This window comes from Sinocyclocheilus grahami, unplaced genomic scaffold (assembly GCF_001515645.1).
Source record: "Sinocyclocheilus grahami isolate Dianchi unplaced genomic scaffold, SAMN03320097.WGS_v1.1 scaffold2.1, whole genome shotgun sequence".
In the NCBI taxonomy this organism is placed as follows: Eukaryota; Metazoa; Chordata; class Actinopteri; order Cypriniformes; family Cyprinidae; genus Sinocyclocheilus; species Sinocyclocheilus grahami.
In genome coordinates this window covers 2679151-2701133 of record NW_015505181.1, presented here as the reverse complement: position 1 = coordinate 2701133, position 21983 = coordinate 2679151, and the positions used below count along the sequence as shown (strand labels likewise).

General features: G+C 37.9%; 1 protein-coding gene across 1 annotated transcript in view; it reads right to left on the bottom strand.

The window, feature by feature from the left end:
- Nucleotides 1-21983, bottom strand: part of LOC107553486 (SLIT-ROBO Rho GTPase-activating protein 2-like) — a 46631-nt gene that overhangs the window by 10828 nt on the left and 13820 nt on the right. Inside the window, exons 5-16 of the mRNA XM_016235748.1 lie at nucleotides 20657-20719; nucleotides 17304-17432; nucleotides 15469-15690; nucleotides 13031-13132; nucleotides 11604-11801; nucleotides 9632-9716; nucleotides 6853-6880; nucleotides 6351-6381; nucleotides 4570-4630; nucleotides 3816-3893; nucleotides 3576-3710; nucleotides 3342-3447 (exon numbers count right to left, since the gene is read on the bottom strand). Coding sequence (XP_016091234.1) covers nucleotides 3342-3447; nucleotides 3576-3710; nucleotides 3816-3893; nucleotides 4570-4630; nucleotides 6351-6381; nucleotides 6853-6880; nucleotides 9632-9716; nucleotides 11604-11801; nucleotides 13031-13132; nucleotides 15469-15690; nucleotides 17304-17432; nucleotides 20657-20719 — 1238 coding nt within the window. The remainder of the gene's footprint in view (nucleotides 1-3341; nucleotides 3448-3575; nucleotides 3711-3815; nucleotides 3894-4569; nucleotides 4631-6350; nucleotides 6382-6852; nucleotides 6881-9631; nucleotides 9717-11603; nucleotides 11802-13030; nucleotides 13133-15468; nucleotides 15691-17303; nucleotides 17433-20656; nucleotides 20720-21983) is intronic.

Below are 21983 nucleotides of genomic sequence, written 5' to 3'. Positions count from 1 at the left end.
TGTGGCATGATCAATAACGGCACACAGTCAACAAACGGCATTTGGCATCGCTGACATCAAACTTACAATGCATCTTCACAAGTCATTCTTTAACCAAACGCAGGTGCCAGCGAGATCAGATTTTAGAGCTGCAAGTGAAATTTTAATTGAATAATAACATAACAGTCTATGGAATTACTTGGAACATCGAGCACAAGCCATATGGACCACTCTTATTTTAATGAATGGACCTTTTTTTGTCTTTTTTGAAGCTCGGCAGTATTGACCCCGATTCATTTTCATATGGAAAAGGGCACTTGGGACATTCTGCAAAACATCTACTTTTGTGTTCCCTGGACGTAAGAAAGTGATACGGGGTTGGAACGACATGAGGGGGAGTAAATGATTGTCACAGACCTTGTCTTGAGTTAAAATCACACACTAACAAAAATAACTTTGGTGGGAAAACTCGTTCCAGACAAGATCTGATCAGCGGAACCTACTGGTTGAGGAAAGCAAACAGGTATCTCATGATAACCAGGGTATTGCTAGGTAGAGACAGCAGGACTTTGCGGATGTGGACAGCTCTGTCCTGGAGGTTCTCCATGGCTGGAAAAAACAACATGAACAAGAAATGAGTTCTTTTAGGACAAAAGTTCATCCATTGTCTAATCTGGTAAGACTGGTCTGCAGAATGCACGTGTACCGTGGGTGTAGGAAATAAAGCGGACACTCACAGACACAGGACATTAGGTCATGGAAGACTTCCTTAGGAAAGAGGGCGTTCTCCAGGCCTCTGAAGTAGAGCTTTAATACTCCAGCGATGGAGTCCATATCGTGATCATTCTGGTCCCCAGCCAGCGGGTCCTCACCTGAGACACAATGACGGAGAAGAAAGTAAGAACCCTTTAAGCATGCAGGCTTGATTCAAAATAGATAAATGAAGGCTCAGCATAGGACAGTCCAGACAGACTCACCTCTTTCAAAAGCGCTCTTAATATCATTGACTTCCACCTGGGAGCCAGACACCCTGAATATCCCCTCGTGATGGAGACCTGTACAGACACAGACATGACGTTATGGACAGAGAATAGATAGGAAGTGTTGTGTTGGTTTACTCTGGCACTTGAAGTGTTTGTACTTCATAGTAGATACTGATATAATCTTAATTCAAGCTGGGTTTACTGAATCTTCAGCATCAAGGCAAAAGAAATCATTTGTGTTGAATTGTTAGTTTGCCTGAGTTTCTCTGAGTTTAAATAAATAAATAATCTTTATAAGACAACCTGTAGTTAAAGATACACATTTAAAAAATACACCGTTTCCACCCCATTTGACCACTGAGTATCCATGACTTCACCATGGAAAAATCATAAAAAAATCGGAAGTAATTTCTAGCCGATTACATTTTTGGAACAGAGCACAATGAGAAAAATTTATATTCACTAGAAACTTTTTTAATAATTTCAATAACTTTTGGAAAAAATGTAATTCCCTGATATTTCATAAATAAATAAACAAATACCATTATTTTGTTTAGTTCTTAGTTGGGACTAAATTGAGTTGAATCCTCAGATTCAAAATATATATACTGTGGTATATACTGTATGATAGAAAAATAAATGAAGCATAACAGAACACTTTGTTAATTTCGTCAGGGAAAGTCTAGAGAGCGACACAGCAATAGTGCCTTTGGCAAGAAATAAATGTTTCCCTTCTTACTCCACAGTACGCCCAGTTTGTTTGATTACTGAAAACTTGGATGTGTACAAAAAGTGGGGACAGGTGTCCTTAATTGTATGTGTGTATTGGGCGATGGGGGGTTGGGTTGGGATAAAAGCAGTAGGGGCACATAAACGTCCACATGGAAAGGCTCCAAAGCAATTTATGAGTACTGTCCCGCCCAGACAGTTACAACTGCACAAGGGTCTCCAATTACCCATCTCTCTTTCTTTTTTTCTGTCTGCAAATGTCTATACCATCAAAGTAAGCTCTCTTGATGTGTATTTGTGAGTGTATACCATGCATTCCTACGGGCGACGCACATGATTGGCTGTAACCCTGGCTATAGCGCATTAGAGAGAGCAGCAGTTCTTTAGAGACCCATTCTGGCACCTCCACTGACTTTTATCGCAGAGGAAAGATCTATCAGCCGTGGAGCAAACAGAGAAGCCATTCACTGAGGGCTACAGACATCCAGCATTGGAACACTAATGGTGGCTTAATGGCGACACCGTACTTCAACACACATTCGCTTCCCCCTTCTGGCTGTGATACGAGGGCTGGAAAGGGTTCAGATGTTTTAGGAAAACCAGACATGCCTGCGTGCACAACGGCGGGCTGGAGTAAAAGCTAAGATCGTGTTGTGGTCTGGAGTGTCTTTCAAAAGGACCACAGGGTGGAAAAAAGTGGATGTACGAGAGGCAAAGATACGGAGGGACACGTTCCAAGAGGCTTGAGTGCCGTGGCCCTCAGCAGCTGAGGTTGGGTATGGGCCAATCCTCTCTTTTTGGTAAAACAATATTTAAATTTGTAGTAAAAAGGTCATGTAAAATGGTAAGTTTAGATTGTATATAAGCTTTTTGTATGGTAAGCTGTAAGAAATCACCATATACTGGCACTGGTTTAAAGGAATCGTTCACTCAAATAAATCCGGCATCATGTTGCTCCAAACCGCTAACTTTGTTTTTATTCCTTTACTCACTGAAAATCTCATATCTTCAGGGATGCAAAGTCATCGGGTAAAAAAGCTGACAAATGGACATATGTTCTGTGGACATATTCTTTGATTTCAAATGTTAAACCATAAAGCTTTTTTGGCAGATTTTTTAAAAAAAACTCATGTCTAATCTTTTTTACAATTCCACAAATCGAACTTTGTGTGGCATGATCAATAACGGCACACAGTCAACAAACGGCATTTGGCATCGCTGACATCAAACTTACAATGCATCTTCACAAGTCATTATTTAACCAAATGCAGGTGCCAGCGAGATCAGATTTTAGAGCTGCAAGTGAAATTTTAATTGAATAATAACATAACAGTCTATGGAATTACTTGGAACATCGAGCACAAGCCATATGGACCACTCTTATTTTAATGAATGGACCTTTTTTTGTCTTTTTTGAAGCTCGGCAGTATTGACCCCGATTCATTTTCATATGGAAAAGGGCACTTGGGACATTCTGCAAAACATCTACTTTTGTGTTCCCTGGACGTAAGAAAGTGATACGGGGTTGGAACGACATGAGGGGGAGTAAATGATTGTCACAGACCTTGTCTTGAGTTAAAATCACACACTAACAAAAATAACTTTGGTGGGAAAACTCGTTCCAGACAAGATCTGATCAGCGGAACCTACTGGTTGAGGAAAGCAAACAGGTATCTCATGATAACCAGGGTATTGCTAGGTAGAGACAGCAGGACTTTGCGGATGTGGACAGCTCTGTCCTGGAGGTTCTCCATGGCTGGAAAAAACAACATGAACAAGAAATGAGTTCTTTTAGGACAAAAGTTCATCCATTGTCTAATCTGGTAAGACTGGTCTGCAGAATGCACGTGTACCGTGGGTGTAGGAAATAAAGCGGACACTCACAGACACAGGACATTAGGTCATGGAAGACTTCCTTAGGAAAGAGGGCGTTCTCCAGGCCTCTGAAGTAGAGCTTTAATACTCCAGCGATGGAGTCCATATCGTGATCATTCTGGTCCCCAGCCAGCGGGTCCTCACCTGAGACACAATGACGGAGAAGAAAGTAAGAACCCTTTAAGCATGCAGGCTTGATTCAAAATAGATAAATGAAGGCTCAGCATAGGACAGTCCAGACAGACTCACCTCTTTCAAAAGCGCTCTTAATATCATTGACTTCCACCTGGGAGCCAGACACCCTGAATATCCCCTCGTGATGGAGACCTGTACAGACACAGACATGACGTTATGGACAGAGAATAGATAGGAAGTGTTGTGTTGGTTTACTCTGGCACTTGAAGTGTTTGTACTTCATAGTAGATACTGATATAATCTTAATTCAAGCTGGGTTTACTGAATCTTCAGCATCAAGGCAAAAGAAATCATTTGTGTTGAATTGTTAGTTTGCCTGAGTTTCTCTGAGTTTAAATAAATAAATAATCTTTATAAGACAACCTGTAGTTAAAGATACACATTTAAAAAATACACCGTTTCCACCCCATTTGACCACTGAGTATCCATGACTTCACCATGGAAAAATCATAAAAAAATCGGAAGTAATTTCTAGCCGATTACATTTTTGGAACAGAGCACAATGAGAAAAATTTATATTCACTAGAAACTTTTTTAATAATTTCAATAACTTTTGGAAAAAATGTAATTCCCTGATATTTCATAAATAAATAAACAAATACCATTATTTTGTTTAGTTCTTAGTTGGGACTAAATTGAGTTGAATCCTCAGATTCAAAATATATATACTGTGGTATATACTGTATGATAGAAAAATAAATGAAGCATAACAGAACACTTTGTTAATTTCGTCAGGGAAAGTCTAGAGAGCGACACAGCAATAGTGCCTTTGGCAAGAAATAGAAATTGAGTGAGAGAGAGAGCTCACCGTGTCGACTGATGAAGCGAATACAACTCTCTACCATCAGGGGAATGATTTGGCTGGACTCCTAAAAGAAGGAAATAGAAAACAAAATATGAAGGAGAAAATATGCAGGTCTTTTCAAATGGTTCAGGGGAGTTTCTCTGGACATTTTGCAGCACAGGAAACATTTCTGAACAAGGGTCTCTGTTTGTCGGCAGAGTGCTTAAATAATAATAATATTTGCAAAGGGAGGCAAGCATCAGACAGAATTTGGGAGGGATGAAAATGCAGCACAGTTTGAGCCTTGGGAATGGGGCAACGGTTGCTAGGAGACAGCTTCTCTCCACAGCTTCCTTTTGTTTATTTGGGTGAGCAAGAAACGGCTAAGTGAAGTAGAATTTGGGCCACGTCTGGCCTGAACTTTATTGCTAGAAGGTCACGCTCACAAACTCTTATACATACTTACATCAGGATCATGGATTTTTTTGTATGAATTTTTCTCAATGAATCTTATTTTCTCAAATCATTTGTCTTCTAGTCACAGAATATTGCTCTTATATCATTATCCTTCACTAGAGGGCGACATGGACATTGGGGTGGTCAAATGAGGAGATGCAGTGGGTCCTTTTCTTTGCTCACCCATACTGTAGGGTGGTAAACCCCTAGGGGTAGGGTTTAGGTGGTAGGACGTGTACACTAAATTGATCTCCCTGGCCCAATTTTCAAATTTATCCCACTGCCATGTGCATAATGATTGCAGGGTGGCACTGCTATATTACGGTTATATTACTTATCCTAAAGAGACATGCACTGAACATAAGTACATATTTACAGCAAAAAATGTACACATACAGTAATACAAATACAAACATACATCACACGTGTCACATGTAAGTAAGGTTGGGAATGTTCGACTGTGATTCATAGAGACTCGATTCAATTACAAATCTTGGATTTGTTTTTAATTATAGATCAGTTCATTTAAACAATTTATTATCTGAATAAATAGTATTAACACAATTTATTTATTTTTAATATGACTTTATTTTATTTTTATTTTTATGTATTACTTTTATTTATTATTTTTAGATTCATTATTTTAGTATTTATTTAATTTAATTATATTATTAAATATAATTAATATAATTATTTTTCTGGGTTGGTTGGGTAGAGATTGAAAATGTAAAAAGCATGGTCTCTGTACAAATAATTGCATTCATTGCTGCTAAATAAAAATAATTATATATAAAAAAGAAAAAGAATAAATGAATAATAACCTAGTATCCAGAGGTGGCTCTGTGGCTTTTGCTCTGAGTAAATGAAATGCCACATCAGAATGAGCATAAACAAAACAAACAAACAAAAAAGTAAAATAAACATGAAATAAATAAATACTAAATTAAATCAATATAAATAAACACACACAACAAATAAATACACAAACAACCATACAACAAATAAAGAAACATCTTAGCAGTTTCAATTGTGACAAATTATGTCCTGAGTGATTTCTGAGTAAACACATTTCCTTTAAATATGAAGTGAACAGTTCAAGTAGTTTTTTTGCAGTATATATGTATGTATATATATATATATATATAATTTTTATATAAAGGCTTGTTTGTACAGTGTCAGCACACTATTTTTTAATAATATATGCCAATCCACTGTTTTCCCAGCACTTTACATCATTGTAATGTTTTGTCCTGTATATTGATTTCAATAACAATAGCTGATTATGATCGTTTGTGAATTGATCCAGAATCAATTCCGAGTCAATTCTACCAGCGAGTGGGGATAATTACCTGTTTCCGAACAGTGGAGTTCCTCCGTCCGCTGATGGACACAAGCAAGAGAGAGATGGAGAGAACAAGAGAAAGCTGTCATTACAATTAATCATTTTCCCTCAAACTGCTCTAATTTTCCTCCACATTCAATTTACAAACTGCATGTGGCCATTAGACCAGTAGAAATCACCCTACCGAGAAGGGTCCTATTTAATACACTGGCCTTAAACACACACACACAGCAGTATTTGTTGTGAAAGCGCTTGTTTTGTCTCTTTTGTGAACTCTTGTTTAAAGGTCCATTCCATTTTCCTTGCTGCTCCATTATAACGGCAGATTAAATCACCTACCCCTAACCTCAATAAATAAATCAGCAGATGTGGGAATAAAAGATGAATATGTCTAGACAAGATATTCATCTATAAATGGCCCTGAAACATCTACATGTGTACTAAATTAATTCTTGTGTGTAAATGGTTTGTGTCTTGTTTGGATTTGTTGGCTTTCCCACAGCACTCACCTGGCAAGGCAGTAGTCGGTCTTCTGACCTGAATGAAGAGATCCAAGCAGAAACAAAAGGAAAAAGACAGAGGAAACAGTTAGAGGGAGGCTGGATGTGTGAGGAAGAGGCCACAGCTGGACACGGTTTCCTTTTGGGAATAAAACACTCATCCCGCTTCTTGTCTATGCTGTCACAGAGGACCTTCCTGTGGGACGTGAACCCATATCCACACATTCCCCTCCAAACACAGTCAGCGACATCACAACGTGCTATTTTCCCCCATCACACACAGTTCGACACAGCAAATGCCAAACGCGCAACTGACTTCAAGTTAATCATCCAAACCACTTTGTTTCCCTGTCTGTGCTGGAACATTCTGTCAGTTTCCTCAGTAACAGCAGCTGGGGTTGCACACACTGTACTCGGCACCATTTCACACCAAAGCCTGGATTTACTGAGGCATTTTGACGTTGAAATCTGTTTTTGTCATTTGACAAAATGAATAAGACAGCTTGTGAATAACTGAGGTGTTTCAAATTTGATCAACAAATCCAATCAACCATTATGTCACTGTGAAATCAATCCAAATCACAGAGGGAAAAAGTTCCAGGTGCTCTGAAGAAAATGTGAGTGGTGTTTGTCCATAAAGTCATTTATCAGTATTAATTAATATTGGATATTTAATTGTACATAATCTTTACATTTAGATTACATTTGCAGTTATCTAATGCTCATTTGAATTAAATCACCAATAATTACTAATAATTTAATAACACTCTTAAATGTAAATCTCAAAGTGAATATTCATTTTTCATACTGTACATCATAATGTTGAGCACCAAATCAGCATATCAGAATTATTTCTGAAGGATCATGTGACACTGAAGACTGGAGTAATGGAGCAGAAAGTTAACATCTACAAAATTATTACTTTAACTCAAAACTATTAGACAATCTTTCTGACCGAACTAGTCTCAGCTAGCATGCTTATTTCACGATATAGTAATCAACACCACTACTCTCTCCAACACACATAGTTATCTCTTCGTTATCATGTGCCATCAGAGTGATTCTCTCAGTTTCACTTCCTGTTCACAGGCAGTTCGGACCAACTGGCTGACAGTTCCGTTCAGTCTGGAGGAATGAATGTGGGAGGTACATCAGAGTGAAAAACACTCAAGGAAATCCCTGCTGTGCTCTTCTCTTTCTTGCACAGACTCATTTTCTCTGTCTTGTAGCGTGGCACATGACCTTTAACCTCCACCATCAAGGGCTGCCTATGAGTAAGTGAATAAGATCACGCTAAGGTCCAGAGGACAGCAGTACAGAGCTGCATTGCACTGTTAAAGCTTCATGCTCTGATGACATCAGTACCATCCTCAAGGTAGCACGCACACACACACACACACACACACACACACAGTCAATTCAGTACCCTCTCTGCCTGACACTGCAACACCCCACAAAAGCATATTAACACTAACCCTACACATAAAAGAAACATTATTTTTAAGATAAATAATGAAATAATAATTTTATAATTTGATGTATCATTTTACACACATTTACTTAGCTATCTAAATGAGGACGTAACATACTAATGACAAACCATAGGCTAATTATACAACATTGTGTTTCTGTACTCAAATTTGATTGGTTGAGTGTCATTCACTCAAAAACACGGATTCATTTGGGAACAAAGCACATGACTGATTCATTCCAGGATGAAACAAGAGACTAGGTACGTTTACAAGCACTAATTTTCAGCAATCCGAGAAGATTCTGAAAGTTCTGTTTAAATGCAATATCAAGATTTTTGATTGTTGACAAGAAACTCATTCAGGTTTAAAACAACTTGAGTGAGTAAATGATGACAGAATTTTCATTTTTGGGTGAACTATCCCTTTAATGACAAGCGGCAGCATGTTTAATACTATTAGTCTGCTATCACTTTAAGACCTGCACGCATCTTATATACAGACAAGCATCTGTTTTTCTCTCAACTGTTTTCTTTCACTTTAGAAATAACCAACTTTATGTATACCTTGTGTTTATATGTAAACCTTGTGTGTTTATTTTATTTGTATATTATGTGAATTTGTAATGTGTATCTTTGAATCGTGATAAAATCATGATTTTCCTGAAAAAATAAAATAAAATCGTGATATGATATTTTGGCCATATCGCCCACCCCTATATGAACTTTAAATTTTGCAATATGAGATTCACAATTGTTTACATGTGCATAGCACAAAATTCATGCAAGTTTTTTAAAAAGATTGAGGAAAATAGTTGGATTCAGGCGTTTACATGCTTAATTTTTTGTTTCGTATTGATCAAATTATTTCAGGTCTAGGCCACCCCTTCCGATCCAGTCAAAATTTAATTCAGATCAAGCTCGGTTGGATTGATTGTGGTGTCTACATGAAGGCTTTTCAGTCCGATTGAGTCTGATTACTAACAGATAATTTAGTCTGTCTTTATGAATGACTCCCACTGAATCATTTTCTCAACCAATTCATTCAAAACACAGATTCCTTTAGAGAACTGTGTGTTGCTCTGAGAAGCATAATGGTGGATTTTGCTTTGATTTAGTTTTGAAGTATTTTCACTTGCGAAGCAAACAGTAACTGGTACTATTGTGTCTAAAATATAATTTACTCTATATTAACGTGTTTCTGAAGAAAAGAAAGATTACACCCACAAAATTTTATGACATTAATTTTTCCAATTAAAATGTCCCCAAACTAAAGCTCATCAACACACATGCAAACATCAATCAAGAACGATTACTCACTTTCTCCCAAAGTCTTTTGGATCAGGTCATGTTTAGACTGTAGTTTGGTGATGAGGTTCCTGCCCTCCAGAAATTCCTTCAGTTTCTGAAACAGAGAATATAAAACATTTTGAACTGTTAGACCATCTCTCAACACTTATGATCAAACATGAGTGTGAATTTTCATTTGAATAGCTATTAAGTTCGCAGTATAATCAATCTTCCTTCCTTTTCTCTGCTTTCTGGCACAGGATCCTTCCTCCACCCCTTTCAATTTGCCGTGTAGTGTTGAGACTATACATCTTGTTGGCGTAAACATTAATTTCATATCCACTGGAGCACAGGGAGGCATTGGATCTATGTGCTCTAATAGCTTATGGCTTTTTGGGGGCGAGAACCCTGACCTGATGGAAACCTGACAGCGGAGAGACAGATAGAGGAGTCAGGAGACGGATGGAGAGAAACCTGAACTGTGGAGGGAATGAGGGAGCTGGGTAGACAGATGCTTACAATTTCATCCATCATATATCACAGGTATACCAGCATTACAGTCATGCAGACACAGGAAGGATAGCCAACACATGGAGCCATGCACTAGTGCTTTTGGCAGAAAGAGACAAGCTAAATATACACAGGGAGTTAAAGAGAAAGAGGAGAGAGGGAGATATAGGGGAGGAATACATCAGGATAAGATCTAATGAAGAGGATGTGCTAAAACAGCCTGCACAACATCAAGCGACAAATCTCTGCTTGCTAATCTTGCGCTTCCATTGTGTGAATGGAAATTAATATTCTTACTTACTTTTTATACTCAATTTGTTTATTTTTTTAAAGCAGGTTTATTTCAGAAAACCAATTTCTGCATAGACATACTTTAAAGTCTGGGCTACAAAAAGCAATCAAACATTTTAATAATTATTGGTCAGAAAAAAGATACAGTTCACTGAACACACATTGACAATAGCTTTCACACTATATGGGGCTATTCAATTCCATTAAAATGGATTTTCAAAACAACAACAAAACAGTAAAACGATTATGAAATTATTGTTAACTACTAAATATAAAAATATACAATATATTAAAAATACTGAATGCATTTTATTAAACCATATATAAAACACATGTAACAATCTGTATATACAGGTGCATCTCAAAAAATTTGAATGTCGTGGAAAAGTTCATTTATTTCAGTAATTCAATTCAAATTGTGAAACACGAGTTTAAAACTTGTGTATTAAATAAATTCAATGCACACAGACTGAAGTAGTTTAACTTTTAATTGTGATGATTTTGGCTCACATTTAACAAAAACCCACCAATTCATTATCTCAACAAATTAGAATACGTTAAGAATATATATTTATATAGTTTAATTGACTAATAAATAAATAAATATATTTTTCAAATAAACAATATTAAATAATATAATTTTTTGGGTTACAAAAACTACTTATTGAGAAAACAAGAATTTATTTAACTGTTTTTATTTATTAATTTTAAATCTAATAGCTACTGAGTTGACACCAACACACATGTGACCCCAGTCTCCCCTATGAAGTTGCCACAAAGTGCTGTTAGTGGCTCTCTGGGCATTGCTTTACTGCTGCTACTGTGTTCTGGATATTTTGTCAAATCTATCCGAATAACAAATTCCTCTGTAATGTTATTTGTTGAATTACTACGTAACAGTTTAAACAGTCTACAAACAAGCACAGATCAATGAACAGCTGTCAACTGCAGCAGTCTCCTCTAATTGCCGTCTTTTCAATCAAAGGCTTCTTAAAAGACTGTGAAAGAGAAGGAAGGACATTAAGCTGTATCTCAAACACTCAATCGCTTATCTCGCCCTTCATCACCCTTCCTTTCCCATTTCTCTTTATGTCCTTTCATGCCCCTAGCTACAGATTTCCCACCGCCAATCCTCCACACCCTTTCTTCAACCCTGTGACCCTGTATTAAACTGATTTCTCTCCCTCTCTGTCTCATTTACCGTGAAGTAGAACTGTTCTGTCTCCTGCTGGTTGGCTCGTCTCTTGGCCAGGCTGGGTTTGCTCATGAAAGATTCAGACACAGTGGACTTGACCGACTCCATCGAGTTACTGTGGTGGAAGCAGTCAGTCACATCAAAGTCCTCAATGGTCACCATGTCCTGGATGGTCTGTAGAGTGGCCTCCATTGTCTTCTTCACCTGGTGAAAGAGCATGCCCATTATAGTTCCTGCATCTTGGCAATATTACAACGTACAAAGTACTTGAGTGAAATTGAGCAACAGCAATTTCTCCTCCTGCTGTAATCATGTTTAACGGTAATGTTAAACAGAGCTACACTCTTATTGGTAGCTTAACATTTTATCAAATTAGCCAGAATACTTTATAAAGAAACACTTAAAGAGGTCATATGATGCAATTTCAATTTTTCCTTTCTCTTTGAAGTGTTACAAGCTCTTGGTGCATAAAGAAGATCTGTAAAGTTGCAAAGACTAAAGTCTCAAATCCAAAGAGATATTCATTATAAAAGTTAAGAGTCAACCACGCCTACCTAAAACTGCTCGTTTAAACATGCCCCCACATGTCTACGTCACGATGTGGGAAGATTTGCATAACGCGAGTTTTGAGCAGTGTAGAGTAGCGCTTGTTGTTTGTCATTTCTCCGATCACAAATGCAGACATGGTTTTAGGTTTACGCGGTGCGATGCAATGCGTAAAAAGACAGTATAAGTCATTATAATCCATAATTATGTCCCCACTGGTTGCAACAAATGCATCGTTTATAATGGGTTTTAATGTTTTTGTCTCGTCGCTCCGACTGGACAGGGCATTACAGTATGGTAGGGGTGTAACATTTCCGTCACACGCTTGAGGTATTCGGCCAATCACAACATACTGGATAGCTGGCCAATCAGAGCACACCTTGCTTTTCAGACCGATGAGCTTTGTAAAAATCGACGCATTTCAGAAAGGCGGGGCATAGAGGAGAAACAATAATGTACAGTATGTAGAAAATAATGTGTTTTTTTAACCTTAAACCGCATAAACACATTTCATTACACCAAATACACCAAATAATGTTCTTTTTAGCAACATCATATGACCCCTTTAAGGGGTAAACACTCTTGTAGCGCCAAGGTCATGGGTTCAGTTTAGACAGAAGTGTCTGTCAAATGTATAAATGTAAATAATTCATTTGAATGTGTGTGATCTGTGGAATTCTGCAATTTTGTGTAAAGATGACAGCTGAATCAAAAATGCTTTGATTCAATCCAATGCTTTGATAAGAAACAGTGCACATCAACAGAGAAAAAGGAAACTGATGTGAAAAGAAATGTAAAGTTTAACAGATGAGTTGTAATATAAACAAATAATGAATGTGCACACATTTGTTGTGCACGTTGTATTTGTTGGACCATGTGTACGTCACCTCTTCATTCTCTATTTTCAGTGTGGACAGGCGGGACTGTAGCTGCTGGCATCTCTGGATCAGCTCTCCCTGCACGGGCAGCTGGGCACACATATGTCCCACCTGAGGGAGAAGAAAGACAGAAGAAAGAGCTTGAGAACTTCAACAACAGAATGAAGGAGAACTAAAGCAAGACCATCTCCAGCAGTGGAGATGACAAAGATGACATCCCCATACGCTCTGAAGAACAGAGTGAGCCAATCTGCCTATCTTGCTTGCTCTCTTTCACGCTCTCTTTCTCTTTTGCCCATAACAGCTGTGGAACATCTGGCTCACTGTGGTCCACCCTCTCCCTGAGGGCTGAACACACGACAGGGCACATGCGCACGGGGGAAAACCAGCTGCTCTGTTCATCACACACATACAAACATCCAGGACCCCTGATGCAAGGTTGGCTAATAACAAAAACAGCAGCATAAAGTTCAGCACAGCAGAAAGCACCGTTGATTGATTTCACAGAAAAAAATGCAGTCCAATTAAAAACGTAAACTTTTAGGTTGAGCTGTAGGTTCAATTTTTTTTTCAATGTTAAAATACTTTCTCCTGTCCCAGTTTAAAGGGGTCATATGATGCTTTTTTAAAGATCATTATTTTGTGTATTGTGTCTCTGTGATGCCATGAAAACATTGCTTTGTTTGAGAATCCAACACAGCAACATCAGCTCAGCCAATGGCGTGAGTTTGAGGTGGGACTATAAAAGTTTGACTGACAATGACAGTGTTTAGAAAACCTGTTTGCAAAAAAATCATTATTTTTGGTTTGGTGACACTAGAGGCACAGGACTGACATTTCACAAAACAATAACAAACAAAACAAAACAAATAACAATTAATACTACTACTACTACTACTACTACTAGTAATTTTAGTACAACTAATAGATAAACAGAATTAAGAATAAACAAATAGAATTAAGAAACAATTAATAATACATTTTTCTGAAAACTACAGTTTATTAATTTTACTGTTGGCTGGTTGTAGATGTTGTGATGTTAACCGTTTGGTGACACAAATGACACAGAAAGAGCACATCTCACCTTTAATAAAAAAATCATATAAAATAAAATAAAATAAAAACAAACTAAACAAAAATAAAATAAATTAAAATAAAATACCAGAGCCAGATCATTTCTGTGTGTGATTCAATATATAAATTACAGCACCCATAAGGTTAGCAGTCGATCTGCCATATTAATAGTGAATAATATATAACATAATAATAATAATAATAATAATAAGGCATGCCTGTCACTGTGCAACAATCTGATTGAGAAATGCTTCATTCCTCTCGAGGTGTCTGGGTTTGTTTGGACATGCAATGAGACACAGTCTTGCAAGAGTCATGTATAACAGCAGAGACAGTGCTGATCGTTGTGTAACAGTACTGACTGGTATTTAGTAGGGATGCACCAACACCGATATCGGGCCCGATACTGGTCTCCTGTACTCGTACTCATTAAAATGCCCTGATACCAAACGCCGATACCACACAACATGTGATAAGTGCCATATTCAGACAAAGAAACACTGACAACAGAACAACAGACAGCAGAATGGAGTTATTAGAGATTAAGGATGTATACGAAGTATATGTATGCAATGAATATAACGTTAAACATTCAGTATTAACGCCTGTATAGCTGATGTGCGCGAGCTGATAAACAAAGCACGCTGAGTGGATTGAGCATGCGGCGGCGCAGATGCGCGAGTTTGTCGAGTGAATATACCTTTCTCACATACATCACTGGAAAGTTTGTAGTTCGGTTGGATATGTCATAAACAAGTAAGTAAAACAATGCACAAGTTACTTAACGGTAGAGAGAGAGAGAGAGAGAGAGAGAGCGAGAGAGCACATGCGCAATTCTGTTTTGTGATCTTTGATGTTCACTCACTTAGCACACGCATCATTTGGATTGAAACTAAATCGTAAAAATAAGACCATTTACAGGGGCATTCGCTATTAACAATTTATTTTCAATCTTAGGCATACACGACTTTCAGGCGAAAGTGAATCTAGCTTGTGTGAAATGCACTAGACTGTACTGTACTTGTCCCTCTCATTCTGCATCAGTACAAATACCTGCACGTGTTGCTCGTGTTTTGCTTGCTGGAGTGTTTCTGCATTATATGAGTGGCTTTAGAAAATAAATCGCAGCCAGTATTTAGCGGAGCTGATTTCTTGATATCATCAAGATGTTTGATATATTGGAGCAAAAGCACTTGGAATCAGTAAAGCCTCACTCAGTTGCCAAAGAATCTCTGTGTGCCATTGTTTACCCACATTGTAACTCTGCTGTTGGTATATTGCTTGGGGCATGAAAATAATTACCATTACTGCACATTCCATTACTTAATTTCACCAGTGTCATGTCATAAGCAATAATAATCACACCAACTGACCATATCACCCATGTGAGACTGGAAATCGAAGCGCATCGGAGGGCAGAAGACGTTGTTGTAGGTCTCCATGAGCCTTTGTTTGTCTGCATTGGCCTCCAGGTTCTCAGCAGCGTTCTCAATGGTCTCCAGACCACCGTGCTTGGAAGTCTCCACGTTAAACTCGGCCGAGAGGTAGGTACGCAGTGCACGGTTCAGGCTGGCATGGTAGCCCAGGTCACAGCACTGAGAGAGGGGGAAAAAGGGTATTTGGTTGGTATTTTGAGCTGTGAATGAAAATTTTGAGTTGAGAAAGGCAGTAAAATCTAGAGTAAATTACAACATTTATGCAATTGGCAGAGACTTTCATTTAAATGAACTAAAAAATAAGAACCCAAAAACCCAATTTTTGGCTGTTAACCTGCACATGGTTACAACTTCACTTCCACGCTCTGATTGCTTTAAATCAGTGTTTCTCAACCCTGGTTCTGGGCGCCCCCCAGCACTGCACATTTTGTGTGTCTCCCTAATCAAACACACCTGATTCAACTCATTAGCTCATTAAAAGAAACTCCAGGATCTGAAATGGGTGTCAGATAAGGGAGACATACAAAATGTGCAATGTTGGGGGGCGTTCAGGACCAGGGTTGAGAAACACTGCTTTAAATGAAGGCTGTTCAGACTAAATCCATCATTCACAGCTCCTTACTCAGAAAGAGGATGCCATGACGCTGTGTTGCGTGGGCCCCTGCGTGCCGCAGTTGAGGGTAATATGAGGAGGGGATTTCAGCACTTTGTGGGCGCGTTGTTAGGAGTCTGATGTAGATTTGATGGGACAAGTAGGCCCTCTTGCGGAGCTCAAATAGGGGGCTGCTACAGATCTACCTTCAGGGTCACACTTGAATAAAGTAGGCTGATGAAGCAGCACACTGTCAGAGGTATTACTGCACTGTGGAACACTGTACATGGGCATATTTAGGGCATTACACTTAAATGCCCTTTTAGGGCTGCACAGTATACTTGAAATAAAGAAAGTACCAGGGTACGAAAAGGTACAAAATTCTTGATGCTTTTACCACATTAATGTTTAATTGGGTTGTTTAACAGAAGTACAGTCATTTGCACAAGGGAAATTGGAATTTAATTACTTCTTAATTATTAAAAAATGAACGAGAAGACCATCATATATGACAGCCCAAAAACCTTTTTTTAAATTATTGAATTAGTGAAGCAGTTTGAGAAACAGAAAAGTTTTGTGAGAACTGTTAAAAAAATCTAAATGTTAAGATTGATCATTAATTATTCACATACTGACAGCCCTAGTTTCATTTCATCAGCTGCCCTGAGCTTGTTTACTTCATAAGGTATTGATTTAGAATCAATACTGAGACACCAAAACCTGGCACTGTAAGTTTGAAAAACCCTTAGATCAAACTAGTTCAAACCAGTGTTGTTCAACTAAAACTAAAATTATTAATTTAAATTAAATTAAAAATTCAAATACAATTATTACGAATCATTTCAAGTAACTGAATTAAAGTTGAAATAAAATAAAATATACGTATTGAATTAAAAAGATACTAAGAACTAAAAATACTAAAATGTACACGTATATAAAGCTAGTAAAATTACAAATGCACTTAACAAAATTTCTAATAAAAGCTTATTTAAAATATTAATAAAAACTTTAATATTACATAAATAATACTAAAATAACATTGGTTCAAACAAGTTGAGTTTAACTGCATTATAACACATATCAAGAGATTTAAGAAGGAATACTTGTGATTTAGCTCTCTTTTTTTTTTGTAAACATTTATTTATGACAATACACTCGAATTAGATAAATGTGGACTTACATCTATGAGGTCAGACAGATCATGGATGTAGTATTTGAAGACGCAGCTGTTGGTGGCCTCCAGAGCCAGAAGATACTCATTCCTGGCCTTGATGGCTTTCAGCTTGTTCTCAGTGTATTTTGCTTGCCGCTGAGAATAAAAAAGTCAAACCAGGAGGATGAGACAATGGATGAGAAAAGGGCAGATTTTCCCACTATTTATAATGAACACAGGCTGTCAAGATAAAAAAAAAAAAGCACAATAACCAAAATCTCTGAAATATGGTTCAAGTTGGGTGTCAATTACTTTTTAACGTCATTGTTTGCTACTGTCTTGCAACTAAAAATCATAAGTCAAACCTGTCATAGAAGTATGGGCAAAACTTTAATATTTTTGAGTAAAAATAAAAGCATAAACCATTTGGAACAGCATGAAGGTAGGTAAATAATAACAGACCTCCTATGTTTGAGGGAACAAAACCTTTCAAGCTAACATTAAACATGAGCTCATGATGGATGGCACCTTGTTTAGCTTCTACTAGCCTTCCCTGTATAGGCTGCAAACTGCACTACATTTCCATCTGTAAATGCCGCTGGGGTGACCACAGGCTCTCTCTAGTTGGACGCACATAGAGGAGCTGCTGTTGGTCTTGAGGAAACAGAGGTGGCCCTGGAACAACCCAGCGATGATCCCATCAATCATTCCGTAAACTGGTGGTACTGGACAGAGACGGTAACCAGAGGACTCCAGAAGAACAAAGGCATGGATTGACAACAATATCTAGCCCAGACATGCTAATGCCTGACCCCTGACCCCATGCCATCTCATTACATCATCCAATGACATTCTACAACACAGTATATACAGTCATGGAGGAGCCATTCATTTGATGAATTAAACTGCCATTTAGTGCTAAGGATTAGCATATCAAATTGGAAATTTCTGGAATTTTTTGAAATATGAGAGTGCAAGGTCCAGCCTCGTTTCACCCAAAGAGTTTATTTTGTGATCATGACCGGCTGATTGTACATTATATGCTATATGTTATATTGCTACTTACTAGGGATGCACCGATACCGATACTGGTATCGGGCCCGATACTGAGCTCCTGTACTCGTACTCATTAAAATGCCCCGATACCAAACGCCGATACCACACAACATGTGATAAGTGCCATATTCAGACAAAGAAACACAGACAACAGAACAACAGACAGCAGAATGGAGTTAAGGATGTCTACTACGAAGTATATGTATGCAATGAATATAACGTTAAACATTCAGTATTAACGCCTGTATAGCTGATGTGCGCGAGCTGATAAACAAAGCACGCTGAGTGGATTGAGCATGCGGCGGCACAGATGCGCGAGCTTGTCGAGTGAATATATCTTTCTCACAGACATCACTGGAAAGTTTGTAGTTCGGTCGGATATGTCAAAAACAAGTAAGTAAAACAATGCACAAGTTACTTAATGGTAGGGAGAGAGAGAGAGCGAGAGCACGTGCACTTCTGTTGTGTGATCTTTGATGTTCATTCACTTAGCACACGCTGTGGTAGAATCAAGCTTCTATAGAAATATGATGGCAGAAAAAACAATTAAGCATAATTAACATTCAAGCTGATTTTTTGTGGTGTTCTTTTTTTTTAAATAAGGATCCTTACAGGTGGTCGTGCTCATAAAGGCAGCTTGAAAAGAAACACATTACAGGCAAGAACCGGGCTGAAAGAGGAAAACACCTGAACTGATGACTATCAGCCTCAACAGCACACAAAGGGGTTTTCTAACTGAATTTATTCTCCCAGTAAAAATAAAAGCCTGAGATAATTAGGATTATTTAAGCTGTGCTGCTAATTAAGGGCATGTACGCGTGGAAGCCCCATGCAATACTATGCTGTGTATCAGAAAGCAGCACTCCACTATACAGCAGGATAATAACATGACTTATAATCCACTGAATCATCCCTGAATTTTCCGTGCACCACTGCTAATTTCAGCACTGCCAGGGAACATGGGTCTCTGTGGTGGTACGGATACGGCAATGCTAAGTCTATAAGACAGTAATCATATTGCCATTGAGGGTTAAAACCGAGGTGAACTACCATTAAAGGTTTTTTCATGCTAAAATGTAAACACCGAAGGAGTTCCCTATAAATAGAGTACATGTTGGTTCTCCACCACTTTAAAAAAGGCAAAAATCCCATGTTGTTTTAGTGACAATAATTACGTGTTACGTAAATCATTACTTAAAATTAACATTAGTATTAAACACATTACTGTCTGTATTCATCTAGCTCAACCATTCAACCGCTACCAATCTTATTGAAAGAAAAAAATATTAAGCAAATTTATGGAAAATAAGTTCTGTACAATAATATAATATAATAATCAACAATCAAACCAACATTCACCTCCATATAGTTATTGTTAACTAAAACTATTAAAACAGTTTTGTTAACAGCTGAAGTAAAATACAATTTGCTGTTGAAAATTTTTCACTTAAAAAAATTAGAAATGTTGCCTTGGCTACTAAAATGACTGAAACTACACCTGAAAAACAATGAATTAAGCTAAATAGAAATAAGTATTAAAAATGACAAAAGCACCTCACAAAACCACTAAAACTATAGTATATAAATTATACTAAAATAACACTGCATTTAATGATGATTTATTGAAACATTAAAAAGCCTTCGTGTTTAAGAGTTCCAGGCCCTATTTCGTACCCTGTTCATGAAAAGTGCCTTGACCTCATCAGTGGAAATGTAGCTTGTTCACGTTTCAAAAACAGCATGTGGTAAATAATTAGGACAGAATATAAAATGTGACTGATGCTTGAGGAAGACTATAAAACATACAGCATAACTGGAATATCACAAAATCTGCCAGGATTGCAGTAAGTAATAATTGAGACTGGGTTCTGCACTTTTGACCCACAGCTGTTGATGTTCATTACCATCCTCTTATACTCCACAGTGCTCTTCTGTGCCACTGCAAATGCAATAGATCTGCTTTAGAGTCTCAGGTAGGCTACAGGCAGTCAATCTGCATGCCAGCAGGTTAGATTCATTGCTGGCTGACGACTATAATTACTATCATTCGTAGGCATCTTTAAAACTAAAATTCGGACACACCCTGTAACACAACCACACACAGGGGGCACACAGTGACTAAAAGCTCTCAAAATATTTTCAACAAGAAGAAAAAGTAACTATAGCCACCCCACGCCTCAAAAATACTGATTGGACTACAACCACAAGAGACCAAAATAACCACTCGGCTGAAGCAGAGACTCGATGCCTCATTGCTGCAGCAGGCTGACGCAGAGGAACCAGAGAGACGGAGGACATCCTCGACTAGGCTGTTTGTATCTTACCGTGTACAACTCATTGAGGACCTTCATGAGATCCTCCTGCAGCTGGAGGCCCACTTCTTTACTCTGCAAGAAAAAAAGAAGACAAAAAAAAAACATTAGTATAAGAGAAATAGAGGGAGATAATTGTGTAGATCATGATTAACAGTAGTGCCCTGTTCTCTATTATACCTGACCATCCTTTTTGGGCTGTGAGCCCTGAAGCTGTCACTGTTAGACTGATGAGACGCTTTTCTGCTCACTCAGTAATGGAGGTGAGCACCAGCTAACCTCAAACACATCTAGCTCAATACAGTCCTGGCCAAACCATCACATTATACTGGAACACTGCACACTGGGCTGATTTAACCATATGGGCAATTGGGCACATCCAATGGTCCATTCAAATAATTTTCAAAGAATGAGGAATGGCATACAATGGTAAAAGCTTCTTTTTCTACTTGTACATTGTGTTTCAGTTGGAAATATGTCATATTATGGAAATAAAATGGGCTGAAACACCAGTTTATTTATGCCTTTAAAGTTCTACCAAAAATTAAGCTTTCTGTTTTGGGGTGAACGATCCCTTTAAGTCACAAGTGTCTCTATTCTCAGTTAGTTCCACTTATGCACTTGTCTAAAGGTTACACTTCTATTAGAGAGGTTTTCCAAAACTGAAGTGTATAGACAATGTAAAAGTATTGAATTTCTGTTCAGTGTCAATCAATTTACAATGAATGTCAAAAAGTGTGCAGCTGAACTGAAACTGGAAACCATTACTTGTGATTTTGCTAAGACTTCCTCTTTGAGACTGGAATAAAGAGGTCTGGTAAACTGTGTGAGATGGAAATGGTGGTTTGCTGCTCTGGTGGATGCTGTGTCTTGTAAGAGGAAGTTCAGGAACGAAGGCACAGTATGGCATGAAGATGAAGTGCTTGCGAATTCAAGTCCAAACTTCAATTGCTGTGGGCTGATAAATTGAGAGGCAGCCAAGAAGACTCTCAATTTATTTAGACCTTCCCTATTCCCCACATTGACATTTTTGTGGGTTTTCCTGTTTTTGAAGGTCTGATTGAGGCTTTTATGACTGTTTTTGGACAGATGTCAATACGCTCCTGAGTTCTTGAGGATGAGAAGTGATGGAAATAATGGAAGATAAAGGAAATATGAGACTGAAAGGAGATTAAGTGTGTGCACAGGCATAAAAGACAGAAGGGAAGTTAAGGCTGAAAGAGTGAAATTGAGAGTGTTCAAATCTGTCAATTTTCTCAAACAGTGATTGTGCAGTCACACAGTTCCCTTCCTATTTCATCCAGGATGGAAAGACTAGAGTTAATTTTAACCATTTGAA